The following is a 15,924-nucleotide window of genomic DNA, read 5'->3' as shown; positions in this document are numbered from 1 at the left end:
ATACTGGTATTCAAGTTACCTGAGCTTGTATGGTAGTAATGGCCTGGCATAAGCTATTTCGATAATAGAAGTTATAAGCAGAGCTGATACTGAATTTTGTATGCCAACTGGAGAGAGCTTTTTAAGTAACATTTCATTCAAATTGCAGATTGTATTGTGAAGATGAAAAACATCCCAAGCGTCGATCATGTCAGACAGTTTTAGATGAAGCGTTAGATGTAATCACACGTTCTGTAGCGCCAATTCTGCCTCACCTTGCAGAGGAAATATTTCAACATCTATCAAACACAAAAGGTAAAACACTCATACTATGAAATCAATTTTGTTTCACACTGATTAAAGATTTGAAATTTGAGAGTAAAAGGCTTGAGATTCCCAATACTCTGAATGCCTACATAAATTGACAAACTTTCATAATTTTTTTGATTATCTTTTAGAGCCTTTGAGTGTGTTTCACACTGGCTGGATAAAGACCAGTTCTGTCTGGAAGAAGCCAGGCATAGTGGAAGCTATCGAAGGTGCTTGTGCAATAAGAGATAGCTTCTTGAGCTCTATCCCGGGCAAAAATACATCAGAATATGATGTAACCATTATCATTGAGCCAAGTCTACTGCTGGAATTGATGGAGGTAATTTAATCCCAATTCTGAAAATCTTGTGAATGTGTATTTTTTTTTTAAATAGCTTTTTTAAATTAAATTATAAAAAAATTGATGCTGTCGATTTTGAATTGGGAAGTTTCATTCGTAATGACATAGTACAGGTGGTTTTTAGTCTTTCAATGCGAGTATGTGGACATTTTGCTGTTCCATCCTGTTCCACACAACTATGAGGCCTTTGGAAGATTTTAAACCCCATCCAAAACTGCACTGTTCTTAAGCATTCAGATAGTTGTATTGTACCTCTTGAATAGGGGGTGGGGAGGGGGAAGAGTGTGCTGTTGTGTTGTTTGTAGATTATATAGCAATAATAGAAACACTATGTTGGTGTAAAACCCATTCTTTCACAGGTCAGGCATAGATTTTAATCTGTTTCTCTGACAAGAGAGCTCTTGCTTCACTGTCTGTTTACCTGTTACTTGTCCCCAGCAATTACAGAAAGATCAAGTATCCAGTACTTCAGAACTGAATGAATTAATGATGGCATCACACACAACACTACTAACAAGTGTTCCTCGTGACCTTCCTGCTGATACAGATCTAATTGAAGGAAAATTTATAATCAATTTGGAAGGTAAACCAGTTTAATACTGTCACTATTTTCTGTAATAGAGCATTACAGAAGCATATATTTTTCTTCAGTATTATATAAATTGAAAAATGTTGGTTATAATTAATAATTGGAAAGGTTAGGTGGGGTTTAGTGGGAATGTAAAGATAATTGTAAAGAATATAAAGATATCCAACTAATTATTATTGGTACAAAAATACAAATAAAAAATATGCTGCAATTTTACCTTCCAAAAGATCCTTTTTGTGTATTAGTCATCCAACTAATTCATATCATTAGAGATTGCTATTTATAAATCATATATAATTTATAGAGGGTATTCTCAACTAGACATTTCCTATTAATTAATATTGAAGTCATTTAATTTAGAAACATAAGCATAGAGTTGGTTCTGTATTGCAGTTCAAATTTCATCTTTGGCTTTGTTTACTTTCTTTAGTTTGAAGGGGAATAAATTGGGGTATCCGTCACAACTATGCTACCAGCTTACTAAGATTGCATTTCAAATTGTATTGGGTTGTAATATTGATATTTGTGTACTGGTATGGGATCACGTTGAAGGCAGCGGAAATGTTGGAGAATGTGGTGAATGCAGATGCTTGAGGAAAGGTGAGTGCCGGGGAACTATCCTCCCCTCTGGGGGAAGGGGGAGCAAGAACAGAACTGTGGGACACGGAGATACAGTTGAGGGCTCCATCCACAACAGCAGGAGGAGAAGTCATGTTTACTGAAGGAAGAGCATATCTCGAATGGCTTGGAGTGGAAAGCTTCATCATGTGAGCAGGAGCAGCAGACACCGAACTTGAGAGTAGGGAATGGTGACATTGCAACAGGCGGGTTGGGAGGAGGCATATTCAGGGTATATTTTTATGTGATGTTTTCACTTTACTCTGAAAACCTAATTATTCCTAATTGCTTGACAGGTGGCGATCTTATTGAAGAATCACGATATGTAGTCATTGTTCAACATGCTGCCAAAGAAAAATGTCCTCGCTGTAAAAAGTATACATCAGATATGGCACTAAATCCATGCCCTCGTTGTTTGGAAGTCATTGCAGGGAAGTGGACCACGTAATTTATATACTGGGAAAGGACTATTTCTAATTACTGGAAGAAATGGCTATTACATAATCTACAGCTATCTTTCTGAGGAAGTCCTTTTCTTCAGATATGCACCCTCTCCCCACCCTGCAATCTTTGAAAGTGAATCTATAAACAACTTTGTTTGGACATTTTGAATTCAAAAATTTTCAAAATGAATATAAAAATCATTGTGCTCCATGAGTATTATTGGTCAGCATTACAAGTGTACAAAACTGACTGCTGAACATATTCATTAGGAGTAGAAACTTTGATTGTTCTCAGATAGTCGTGCAATATGCCGGTACACAAAAAAATGCTGGAGAAACTCAGCGGGTGCAGCAGCATCTATGGAGCGAAGGAAATAGGCAACGTTCCGGGCCGAAACCCTTCTTCAGACATTTGCCTGTTGGTTTGAAATTTGATTATACTTCACAGTTCTAAGCAAACCTCTTAATCGACTGTTGAACACAGTTAAGAATAATCCATGTGTAGGTAATCAAATTTTCTGTTTCATTTGTAATATCAGATGAGGTTAAAGTTTCTACGATATTTTTGCTTTTTTAAAGTAACCTGCGCAAAGCATATAATTATGGCAGAAACCTAAAGTTGTCGCAAAAATATACCAAGTCATCCACAAATGAAATTTAATAAGTTTACGGTAATGTTTCTATTGTCTTGTCATGCTGCAGCTTGATGAGGAATTAAGTTGTGCGTCAATTAAAAGTAACCAGTGTTTTTTGGACTGAAGAAACATGACTTTTTTTTAAGAAAGGAATTAATGTTTAAACAACAATTTTAATAAGCTGACTACAAACCTGTTTAAGGTTGGTTTAGTTTGATCCTAAATAGGTTGGCTATAGCCCAGCCTTTGGTTATTTGTGGGTTCCCCCTGTAGAAATCTAATTCTTGCCCCCGTTGGTGGAAGGTTCATTTCAAAGGCTGCATTCTAAATTAATTGTTGTACAAATGGTTTGTGTAGATTTTGTTTGGAGAATATATGAAATCATACGCAAATAGCCATGATTCCTCCAGCTCATCTTCTGACATTTTGGTCATTGTAATGTGGAACAATGATGGATGTTAATGACTGAACAAGGAAATTGAAATCTTCCAATTGGTTAATTCTCAGAAACCCTGACGGATTTGTCAGAGCTAGGGTCAAACATTATACATTTTTCATTGGTTCCACTTTCAGAAAATGAATTCGTATTTCCAAAGGGATTTCAATGAATTTACCATGCATCTTTTCCAAAAGAGCTAAATTACAATTTCTAATTTGTCAGCTAGTGTTAATATCCTCTGCTTTGACTGTTTTGGCAAAGTGAAATCACTGCTTGGGGTCTATCATCATTTAGCTTCTTGACAATTATGTGCATTACCATTCAATCTTTTCAAGTGAGAACCAACTCAATTTTCACAATATTTTTTACATGCAATGTGCCCGTCCTGATCACAACTTTATTATTAAAATAAATGCTGTTTTTTAAAAAAACTTGCAGCATTGAATCTTCCTGCAGATAAACTATATTTCTAATATAAGATTGTTTACACTAAATTTAGCCTTAATTTCAGACACAATTTGCAATATAATTTGAAAGAGAATTGCAAAGCAGGGTGTTACATATTGGTAATCAAAGCATATAGACTCGGTTTTGAATTCACTAATTTCAGCTCCACCTTTTCAGACCTTCAACCTGTACCATCAGCTCTGTTTTTCTCACTACTGGATCTGTTGAGTATTTCCAGCAACTGCACTATTCTGTATCTCACCATCATCCTCAGAGGATCTCCACCCCTACTCATTCTCTAACATAAAACAATATCAATCAGAAGCATTAATCTACTCTCATCACAACTATTGAGCCCACCAGGCAGCATTTTCCCATTTAGCAGTTAATCAAGTTATGCTGGTTAAATTAACAACCACAGTGAGATTTTAAGTAGATGTAAATCAACCCAGTTCATTAAGTTTTCCCTCACTACAGACACATCATGTCAATTTTTGTGCAAAGACTTAATATTTTGAAAGCAAACCAACTTAGCTTGGGTATAAGCTTTTATTTAAAGGAATATTTTACAATCAGAGGTGGCATTTCTACCACTTAGTGTGGAAATATCTCACCACACACTGATAACTGTGCAGTGAACATAGAAAGACATTATTTTAGAGCAAAACATTGAGGTAATAGAAACATTCATCTTTTACATTAACAAAATAAACTACATTTTTGCCTTTTTTTAGTGACATTAGGCTTCATTAAATAGTCATTACTACCTTGGTGTGGTTCAGAGTAGATAGTGCTACAGTGGATATTGCAAAATCACTTATTTGTCTATCTTCAATAGTGGGGATTTAAAACCATAGATTTACGGTTTTGTATAGATATCCAGAAAGACCACATGCTATGCAATTCATTCACTACATAATACCTTAAGGTACAGACTTTCTTTAGCATTTTGCACAGCTAAAGCAACACAGAACATGGTATCTGAGACCAATATGATTTGTGTTTTAACAATACATTGAGAAAGCTGAAGCAAAGCTTACGGCTATGTAACCATGGGCATGCAGATGTATTTGGGTATTAGAATAAGAACTTATTACAGATGTGTATGAATGGCTTCCATTAGATATGAAGCAGTCAAGAACATGATTATCTGCGACAAAATGAGAAATTTACATCCTAATGATCTAAACTCTTCCCAATTGGTCAAATCTGGAAACTACCATAAATAAAAATGAGCCAACTTGTATCACAAAGATGATATAGCATCAACTGCTTCCAACAGATGCAGCACCAGGCTGTATTGCCCATGGTTTTCAGGTAAGAGTTCTATCACCTTCCTCACCAATCTAGCTGTTGCTTCAATTGGCACATCTTTGTTTTGAAGATCCTGAGGATTCTGGAAATTATGCAAAGTACAATAAATAGAGGTCAAGGACGTAAATCATGTATCAATTACTTTTCTCAATGTTTATTAATTTTTCAAAGATTCTAGTACCTCGCAGTAACTTAATAGAATGGCTGGTTCCTCTATCAATTGCTATGGCAAGTCCAAGATTCTATGGTATTACTGCCAACTTGGACTATAGTTATTGCCAGCCTGTATCAATAGCTCCTGATTTTTTTTTTTCCAAATTTACCTTCTCATATATCCAAGATGGACACAAAATGAAGGAGTAACTCAGCAGGTCAGACAGCATATCTGAAGAAAATGGATGGGTGACGTTTAAGGTCAGAAACCTTCGGAAAGATGGATACGTCGGCGAGACTTGTTGCCGTTAGATTCGACGACGTTTCACTGAACACTTACGCTTGTCCGCCAAGGCCCATTAGATCTGTCAGTTGCCAACCAGCTTAACTTCCCATTCCCATATTGACCTTTCTGTCCTGGGCCTCCTCCATTGCCAGAGTGAGGCCACACACAAATTGGAGGAACTGCACATCATGTTTTGCTTGGGTAGCTTACAACCCAGCGGTATAAACATTGAATTCACCATTTTAGGTAACTTATACAAACATCCCCCTGCCCCACTGAAAGCCCAGTCCCATTCCACAGTTCACAACAATGCATCTCTATTGGACTCACGCTGTCATTAGCTAACAATTGGCCTATCGGGGAACCTCCTTGCCCGAGGTCATCTGTTGCCGTCCCCGATTTGTCCTGTGATTTCTTATTTCCTCCCCCACCACACCTCTACAATCAGATGGGCCCCGACCCGAAACGTCACCTCTCAATGTTATTCAAGGATGTTTAGTTACTCCAGCATTTTGTGTCTATGGTATAAACTAGCAGGTGTAGTTCCTTTTAATTATATTCTCATATGCTGATGTTAGTAGGCATTTTAAAGTTAGTAGATCAAAATTAAATTATTGACCTAACTGGAGAATCAAAGTATAGTGATAATGTGTATAACATTACTTAGAGACTAGATCAGCTCCCCTAATTGCAATGAAGGAAGCAATTCAATCATTTTCATGGCTCCCATTATTAATACTTATATTCTCAAATTTAGATTTTCCCCGTTGTGTGTTTGGGGGGGGGGGGGGGAATCCCATTCTGTGACTGGTGCTCAACGATCATGGTTTCTGAGGAAGGTAATATACAAATGTTCAATAATAATTTTCATTAATCTTTCTCTCTCTAAGATAACCCATTGAGAATATATTAAATAAACAATTTAATACGTTTCAAAACTTGCAATCTAAGCTTTCATTTGCCACAATATGTTTTGTGATTTTGTTTTTTAACTTTGCACAAAAGAATTTGACTTTGTCTCTTAGTTCTTTTGGCATTACCTGGATGGAATATTATTTATACTTACCATGGCCTTAAGCCAAGTGCACAACACTGGAGGGAGTCTGGCCAGCAGTTCCATGCCCTCTTTAGTCTGAGTGTGGAGTAAAGCATAAGCAAGTCTCTGTCCTGTCAGCACAAGCAACTGGGATGCCAGGACCTCTTGATCATGCACCTGGAGAATTGCCTGAGCAGGCGACAAAAGGAAAGACATGGCTCAAAAGCTTATTCTGTGCACTGATAAGATTTTAAACTAAAGTTTCGATCAGACATTATTCGTCGAAAATGGGCATTTCCCCAATTATTCTGGCACATTTAAAACGCCAATCTGGTCATCGCAACATAAATGCTCCAAACTTAACTTTTATTTTTAGTAGTAAAATGTAAAAGTTCACATCAGGTTCACATAAATAAAACTAGAGGTTGGAATTACTCAGTCAGTGAACCAGCAACAGTGGAAAGAGAAACCTGTTAATTCTGAGAAGAAGTGCTAACCGGTTTTTGTGGTTTCTCTTTCCAGATGCTGCTTGACTGTCGTGTTCTTCCAGCACTTTTTGTAACAATCCCCCAGTTGATAAAGTCCCCTATAGTAGGCTGATGCAGAGGATGATGATGCACACAATCCATGGGGACTTGGTTGTATGGGTTCACAGTTTACACATTGGAGTGTGGGTTGTAATGGAAGGACTTTATTCTGGGTGGAGGTCTGTGACTAATGCAGTTCCACAGGGATTTGTGCTAGGACCTCCGTTTGTAATGTGACATGGACATAAACGGCGATGGGCTGGTAAGTGCGTTTGCAGGTGACCAAACTTCTTGTTGTTGCAGACTGCGAGGAAGGCTTTCATAGGATACAGCAGGATATAGATCAGTTACGGAAATATGCATTGACGTGCAAAATGCAGTTCAATCCGAATGAGAGTGAAGGGGTGTAACTTTTGAGAGTTTGAATGCAAGAGGAAAGTTTACAGTTAATGACAAGACCCTTAACAGCACTAACGTACAGTGGGTTCTTGGAATCCAAGTCCAGAAAGTGACATCACAAGTAGATGGAAGGGTAAAGAAAGTGTACGGTATACTTGCCTTTGTTGGTCAGGGCATTGAATGTAAAAGTCAGGAAGTCATGAAGCAGCTCTAAAAACTTTGGATGTCACATTTAGAGTATTGTGTTCAGTTGTGCTCACCCCATTTCAGGAAGGATGTGGAGGCTTTGAAGAGGGTGCAGAAGAAGTTTACCAGAAAGCTATCTGGATTAGGAGGTATTAGCTACAAGGAAAGGTTGAACAAATTTGGACTGTGACGGTGGAGATTGTGGGGAGACCTTCATGGAAGGAAGCAGAGGGTGTTGGTGGAAGGTTGCTTTTTGGACCGGAGGCCTGTGACTATTGGTGTGCCTCAGGATTCGGTGCTGGGTCCATTGTTGTTTGCCATCTATATCAATAATTTGGATAGGAACGTACATGGCATGGCTAGCAACTTTGTAGATGACACAAAAGTGGGTGGTGTTGTACATAGGATGGTTGTCAAAAATTGCAGCAGGATCTTGTTTGGTTGGGCAGGTGGGCTGAGGAATGATTTAACACAGAGAAATGTGAGGTGTTGCACTTTGGGAGTTCTAACATGGGCAGAACCTACACAGTGAACAGTAGGGCTCTGGGGAGTGTGGTAGAGCAGAGGGAGTTAGAGCAGAGTACATGTACATAGTTCGTTGAAAGTGCATTACAGGTAGATAGGGTGGTCAAAAAGGCTTTTGGCACATTGGCCTTCAGTCAGAGAATTGAGTATAGAAGTTGGGTCATGTTGCAGTTGTATAAGATGTTGGTGAGGCCGCATTTAGAGTATTGTTCAGTTTTGGGCACCATGTTATAGGAAAGATGTTATCAAGCGGGAAAAGGTGCAGAGAAGATTTATGAGGATGTTGCCAGGACTTGAAGGCATGAGCAATGGAAAGGTTGAGCAAGATAGCACTGTATACCTTGGAGTGCAGGAAGATGAGTGGTGATTTTATTGAGGTATATAAAATCATGAGGAATAGATCAGGTAGATGCACAGAGTCTCTTGCCCAGAGGACAAGGTTTAAGGTGGGGAGGTGGGGGGGGAAGAGAGGGACGGAAAGGTTAAATAAGAATCTGAGGGGTAACTTTGTGACACAAAGGGTGGTAGGTGTATGGAACAAGTTGTCAGAGGATGTAGTCGAGGCAGGTACAATTGCAACGTTTAAGAAACATTTAGACAGGTAGATGGAGAGGACAAGGTTTAGAGGGAAACGGGCCAAACGCAGGTAGATGGGTACAGTTGGCCGGAGTCGGCAAGATGGCTGGAAGTTTAGCTAATATCTCACCATTTTGATATTTTCCCTAATCTTCCTGACAAAATTACTGTCATTTTAAAATCTTATGCTAATTCTTGCCCAGTTTAAGAGGTTCTTAAATTACACGACTTAGGCCCGATCAAAATGTTCCAGAAATGAGAAACAGCCATATAAGGTACCCAAGATTAGAAGGACAAGCATAAGCTGCACTCACTGCATCTCTCCAGAAATACAAGGAGAAATCACATAGCACTGACTGATTATCAAACACTAGCTTGGCTCATTGCTACCAAGAATGCAAGTTCAAGATGCATGCCAGAACTGGAGCACAGCCTAGGTTGAAATGTCCATGCATCACTATGTTACACCCAGAGAGGCACTCTCAGGTTTGTGATTAAATCAACACCCATCATGTTTGGCCAGGGAAGCATCAACACATGCTTTAGCCTGCTCCTTATGCTCATATGTTCTATCACGCACAAAGGATTGTGCACGGCCGAATTTCCTCCCGTTTTATTCCTCAATGTACATTGCCTCTAGACATTAGATTATTTTAATTATACATTTAAATAGTAACACTTACCTCTTCACCAATGTGGTCAATTCCATGACTGTACAGTTCACACACGTGATGGCGTTTAATACAATCCTCATTCACCTGGAGGTTCTGAGACAGCTCTACTGCCACTGAGGGCCAGTCTTCATTTTGTTCTGAATACGAGTGTTGTTCAGAAGCATGTTCAGTCTTCGGCGGTTGTATTAGTTCTTCCACTGCAGCACTGACTAATTTCATTAAGAACTGGAAAAAAATAAATACAAGTCACTGCAGTAGGAAGTTACGAGATCTGGTCAGATGTGAGAAAATTGGGGATCTTTTATCTATATCTATATTACTAAAACTCTCATCTTGTTTGTTAGTATGTGCGTGTGTTCTGGAAACTCCACAAAAACGGTACACAATACAGCTACAATTTTTGGCCCACCTGACTCACCGTTGTCCTGGTGTGTGCATTAGCCAAGTTTCGTTCAGATTGATGTTATATTTTACAAGTTAGTGACATTTTAAACTTTACAAAAAACACTTTTTCACTTGCCCTGCCGTCAGCCGTGTTCGACATCACAACGGGATCCCAAATTTTATTTACTTAAAAAACAAAACAAAAAAAAAACAACAAAAAAATTTGCAATTTTCATTGACTTTATTCTAAAAAAACTCAATTTTAAACAAATTCTTCCGTTTTCATTAACAGCTAACATTGTGTTTACGTTATTATAAAGAAAAACGCGATTTTCATTGAGAATTTTTTTTTTTTTTTAAAACATTGCGCTTTTCATTGGGGGGAGGGGGCGGTGGGGGAGCAGGGGGATAGAGAGGGGAGATGGAGGTGATGCGAGAGATGGGCAAAGTGGGGTGGTAGGGAGTGGGGGATAGAGTGCAGTGGGGGAGGTGGGGAGCAGGGAGATAGAGGGAGAGGAGGGGAGTAGGTAGGGGAGAGAGGTTATGGAGGGAGGGAGTGACTAAGTGGAAAGGAGAGGGAGGGTGAAGAGGGAGAGGGAGTGCTGGGGATGAGGGGGCATGGAGGAGGATAGGGGTAGGAAGAGGGATGGTGAGGTAATGGAGGATGGGAGGGGGTGGAGGGAAAAAGATTATTATTATTGGGGGTGAGGGGAGGAAGCAGGAGGGTTGGTGGAGGGTGAGGAGGATAATGGAGGAGGGGAATAGGGGACTGAAGAGGGAGAGTGAGATGCGTTCACATTGATCTTATATTTTACAAGTTATTGCCATTGTGAAACTTTAAAAACGTTGCAGTCGCGCTTCCAATTGCCGGCCGCGACCTGCGCATTTGGTGAAGGGTTGCTGTGACTCGCGTCACAATGGGAATCTCTGGCGTCACAACGGGAACCCGTCACCTGCGCCTGCGCAGTTGAGGGCTATGGGTCAGTGGTGGAATATTGCGTTGGGAGACGGGGCCCAACGGGTCCACACTTGGTCTAGGTTTCTCATAAAATGTTGAATCTATTACGTCTTATGTGCTGAAGGAGAGATGCAACACTGGTTCTCAGAAAAGGGGCTGAATAAAAATGCATATTTTGGAAACTAGACTGTCTTCATAATACTCCTAAATCAGAACGCATCATTTTTGTGCTGTGGATTCAGTTTGTTTCATTTCATTTCGGACTTCAAATCAACAATGTACAAATTTGAACTCTGATCCTCAAAATGAATATGTTCCAAAGCAATACAGAATGAAATTTGTTTAACAAAGGAGTCATTATTATCAGTTTGTCACGTTGTTAGTTAGCAACACAAAAAGTTTCAATAGGACTAGTTACCAATACAATTGTAAGTATGAGGAATACATTTACTGAACATAGTTATTGTATTAATTCTACTGTGAACAGATAGAATTTATAAATTTCAAACAACAATTTATTTTTAATCACTTAATTCCAATTCTGAATGACTGTTTCGACGAGCAATATTCTTCAACAATTTTACTACCTGTTGTCTGAGGGAGACTATGTTGGGATCCATATCTCCACTTGGCAGCAATTGGATTGATGTCAGCTCCCTGAAAAAAGCATTTTTTCCCTGGAAGTAAATGCAGAACACTGAGTATTTGATACAATTTCTTACCCATGCCAAATGGATGGAATATTTCACTACCAGTTATAAATGGCACACACAGCATGAGGGCCAGAGATATGTCGGGTGGTTGCAGTCTTTTTCTCAGGGTTGGAATGGCTAAAACTAGAGGCCAGAAGTCTCAGGTGAGATGGGGAAGTTTTAAAGGGGGCCTGAGGGGCAACTTTATCACATGGAGGATGGTGGGTCTGTGGAACAAGCTGCCAGGGGAAGTGGTAGGAACAGATACAATTATAACACGTCAAACATGGATACGAAGGATTTAGAGCAGGGGTGTCAAACAACCGGCCAGGCTGGCCGAATGGGAGAAGTAACCGCCCTCTGGGCAGTCAGCTGTGGCCAATGAGGATACTGGGGTTAAGTTGCGCGGTGCGGAGTGGCTGGGTGGATGCGAGGGAAAAAAACATTGTAGCGGTGCGGATTGCGCGGTGGATACTTTTCTCTTTACACTGTGGAGCAGCATAGCGAATGAGAGAGCTCAGCTTACCGCAAAGCATCTCTGTTCTAGGCTCTTCCTGGTCTCCCGATCATCACAGAAACCTGCACTGACCGGAGGAGGCCATCTCTTGGATGCCAGTGCTAAAATAGTGGCAGAGTAGATCTAACAAAACCACAATTTGTTTTTTTAGGTCTGCATTTGTGTCTGCTAATGTTCGATTTCAAATGGTTTATTAATGGAAAGGGTGTGGTTCCCAAAACAATCTTAGCCAAAATAGCATCATTTTGTCTCTCTCATCACAATGTTCTTGTAGCCTACCACTGTAAGTTAATACCAATCATAAAAGTAATGCTTGCTGGGCAATCTTCATAAGAAACAAAATTCGAAAAGTGAAACACTTTGTAGTTATAGCAGAGACTGAGACGCATGAGACACAGGTTGAAAAACAAAGGCAACGAAAGCTGTGGGAGCATGCGCGCGTGTGCACAACTGATCCGGCCCGCATGAAGTCACATTTTGCCCAATCCGGCACATGACCTAAAATGAATTTGACACCCCTGGTTTAGAGGGTCATGGATCAATTACAGGCAAATGGGTTGAGTTCAGGTAAGCAACTTGATCAGTGTGGATCATTTGGGCCAAATTACCTGTTTCTGTGCTTTTTGCCTCTAGTTAGCACACAAAATTACACTTTTAAGGCAGTTCTACTTGCACGTTTTATAACCATTTAAATAGCAAGGTAATAATTTGAAGTTTAAATAGCCTGAACTTGGAAGAAAGGTATTTAAAAGTATAAGTAAGGTGTGTTGTGGAATTCTTGGAATATAGATTTATACATTTTGCTTTAGAAGCATGTCATATAATGGTATTCACGTTGACAGTGCCTTCAAAATACCACAGCATTTTAGATAATAAAATAGATAGATTACCTGGCAAATACCATACCTTACTATCAAATAGACTAAATATTTTGACAGATTTCATTCCAAAAAGCATGATTCCGTGCATAATAACAGCTAGAATGTAATGGTGTTCAGCCAAAGGATAATGGACGTGTCTTTGTTCTAGAGCCATATCCACTATTGATGTTGGACCCTCTATAGCTGACCAGGTATCCTCAATCTGCAGAAATGGTTCCTTCATCTCATCGCTGCTAATTTCAGCCTATGACAAATTTCAAAAAGGGTGAAATGCAGGAATACATAATTTACGGACCAATGTTACTAAAGTCAGCTTGCACATTATCAACAATTACATCATGTAAACGAGAGGCCACTCATCTCAACAATTCCACATCTATGCTATTTAAATTTCACGTCATTTCTTTCTATCAGCAATACCTACTGTGCCTTTCCTTCAATTATGTAGATTCATTTTAATCTGTCTATTGCTTTCACCTTATCTACTGCCATGAGCATACCTGCACTCAAAAATTGAAACCAAATTCAAATTTATTTTCCATCTCATCAGCAAGTTTCATTTATCTTAAAAATTGTTGTGTGCAGAAATATTATGATCTGCTAGATGATTAAATACATTTTGTATTATAATTTCTGCTAATGTATCGATGTAATTTTATTTATTTTTGTGTAACCTAACATCTCACAACAGTTTCTCACACAGTGTTTGGTTGTAACTTCTAGGATTATTTCCGTTATAGAAATCTAATCCCCAAAAATGTTACCTAATGCCAGACAAAATTAAATAGTTAATTTTCTCAAAGATTTTGCAGGGTCACAAAGGCAGTTTTGATAAGCAAGCAAAATATGTTCTTGTTCACAGTGAAATCTATGTTCTTAAAGATTAAGTTTAAACTACCACAGTTCCTTAAGCAGGTTGCTAAATAATTCTTCAGAACACAAGAAGATTTAAAAGATTCAGGAACACTTTAATCCTTTTCTGCCAAAAATCATTACCTGAACTAATCTATGACAATTGTTTAAGTAAGAGGATATTGGAGTTTTTTCCTTTGGTTCAACTTCCAAGTTGAACTAAAACTAGCAATAGTTTTGAAATATGCATTGCCTTATCAGCAGAGAATAGCCACTGTCCCTATTTCCACCAAGATGGGCATACCAGCAGCAGAGCGCCTACCACCATGTGCTGATGATCACTGGCTGAACTGGAGATGTCTCAACCGACTGCGAACCTGGGTCGGGCGGTCAAGGGCGACACTGCACAAATGGGACTACATCGAGGGTACAACAACCTGTGACTGTGGCACACAGACCCAGACAATGCAACACCTACTGCAATGCCCATTACTGGATAATCCATGTACCACTGCAGACCTTGCACTTAACATTCCAATAGTGCAACGATGTGTACAGTAGTGGCGAGCCACTATATAGCATAAGGACACCAAAGAAGAAGCAGAGAATTTTCTGTTTACAGTGGCAGACATGAGGTTCATGACTTCCAGTTTAGTGTTAGAATAGAATTGTGCAGCATGAACATGGGCTAATCTGCCCAACCTGTCCACACAAGCCTGTAGACACCTCCTATATTAATCCTATCTCCCAGCATTTGAGTCATAGCCCTCTGTGTCTAAGCAATTCAAGTGCTCATCTAGACATTTCCTAAATAGTGTCAACAACCCAGTTTCCTGCTCTGGGTGAAAAGGTCCTCCTCATATTCTCTCTAACTCTTTCCCTAAAATAAAATCCCCAAATTTGTTCTACCTATGATATGGGGAAAACTTTCCTGTAATCTACCCTATCTGTACCCTGTCTTCAAACCTGTTTGAAGAAGGGTCCCAACCCAAAATATTTCCAGTCCATTTCTCTACAGATGCTGCCTAATCTGCTGAGTTTCTCCAGCATTTTGTTCGTTACTACCCATTAATAGTTCCCTTTACCTGTCACATGTTTTTTTTCCCCCACTTTAGTCTACCCTCAATATCCCACCCATGGTTCCCTATCCTTGATATCCCATGTTCTTGCCCTTACAGGAACCTGTTATCCTTGAACGCTTGCTATTTTCTCTTTTCCCAATATGCAAAAGTAGATCTACCAATCTACCTCTGCTATGTTAATGATGTTGACCTTCCCCTAATTAAGATCTTTACTTTTCCGTAACCACTTTAAAATATATGGAATTATAGACATATATGAATTATATCTCCAAAATAATCCCTCACTAATAATACTCCATCCACTGGATTAGCTACATTACCCAAGGTCCAGTCGTGCTATTTCAAATATTGGTCTATCTATATACAAAACTCTCTTGGCTACACTTTAACCACCGAGTTTCTAACACCAAGGCAATCCCCGCTAATATTTGGGAAATTGAACTTCCCCAGCAAGATAACTTTTTTTTCATCTACATTAATTACAAATACTAAGATTCAAAGGAAAATAATTTAAATTTAAAATTATTTAAGTATTTATATTCCTTGGACTACACTGGATGTAACAGTCTCAAAAAGTGAAAGGCATGTTCCTTTCATGATTATACAATACTGTATCTGCATAATAAAAACAGCATGCCATATGATAACGTTGTTTAAGTCAAATTAGCTTTTGTATTACCTCCATTAAAGTTTGAATCAGCAGTGAACAAGACCCAAGGAAAGAGGTCATAGCTGTGTCACTCATGCCCACATCCTGTCAGAAGAAATTTATGAAATCATTATTTTTTTAAAAAGCCCGTACACCAAATGTTTTTGATCTACATTTCTTCTCAATTCTAAACGTAACTATCACACTTTAAACCAACTGAAAGAGCAAGTGTCCATCTGCCTTCAGGCTTCAAGTGCACTAAGCTGACGTCACAATTTCTCCCTCTTGTAGAGAGAAAACCAATGCATTTGTTTACTCTAATTCTAAGAAGTGAAATTTATATGAATATAGGAAACTAAAACTACTATTTCAGAGGAATTTGATGTAGGGTCATGGCACTGCACGGCAACATC

At 39.0% G+C, this 15,924-nt stretch overlaps 2 protein-coding genes across 2 annotated transcripts in view; one reads left to right on the top strand and one right to left on the bottom strand.

The window, feature by feature from the left end:
- The window catches only part of iars2 (isoleucyl-tRNA synthetase 2, mitochondrial), a 64,655-nt gene extending 61,592 nt beyond the window's left edge, over positions 1 to 3,063 (top strand). The window contains 4 exon segments of the mRNA XM_055639721.1: positions 149 to 294; positions 438 to 628; positions 1,088 to 1,232; positions 2,153 to 3,063. Of these exon segments, the coding sequence (XP_055495696.1) occupies positions 149 to 294; positions 438 to 628; positions 1,088 to 1,232; positions 2,153 to 2,304 (634 nt within the window). The 3' untranslated portion in view covers positions 2,305 to 3,063.
- Positions 3,064 to 4,355: 1,292 nt separating this feature from the next.
- Positions 4,356 to 15,924, bottom strand: part of rab3gap2 (RAB3 GTPase activating protein subunit 2 (non-catalytic)) — a 68,504-nt gene continuing 56,935 nt past the window's right edge. The window contains exons 30-35 of the mRNA XM_055639720.1: positions 15,542 to 15,616; positions 12,954 to 13,172; positions 11,426 to 11,515; positions 9,506 to 9,721; positions 6,640 to 6,798; positions 4,356 to 5,216 (exon numbers count right to left, since the gene is read on the bottom strand). Of these exons, the coding sequence (XP_055495695.1) occupies positions 5,067 to 5,216; positions 6,640 to 6,798; positions 9,506 to 9,721; positions 11,426 to 11,515; positions 12,954 to 13,172; positions 15,542 to 15,616 (909 nt within the window). The 3' untranslated portion in view covers positions 4,356 to 5,066. The remainder of the gene's footprint in view (positions 5,217 to 6,639; positions 6,799 to 9,505; positions 9,722 to 11,425; positions 11,516 to 12,953; positions 13,173 to 15,541; positions 15,617 to 15,924) is intronic.

Source organism: Leucoraja erinacea, chromosome 8, assembly GCF_028641065.1.
Source record: "Leucoraja erinacea ecotype New England chromosome 8, Leri_hhj_1, whole genome shotgun sequence".
Classification (NCBI taxonomy): domain Eukaryota; kingdom Metazoa; phylum Chordata; class Chondrichthyes; order Rajiformes; family Rajidae; genus Leucoraja; species Leucoraja erinaceus.
The sequence above is the reverse complement of the archived record's forward strand: the minus strand, read 5'-3'. Positions and strand labels throughout refer to the sequence as shown.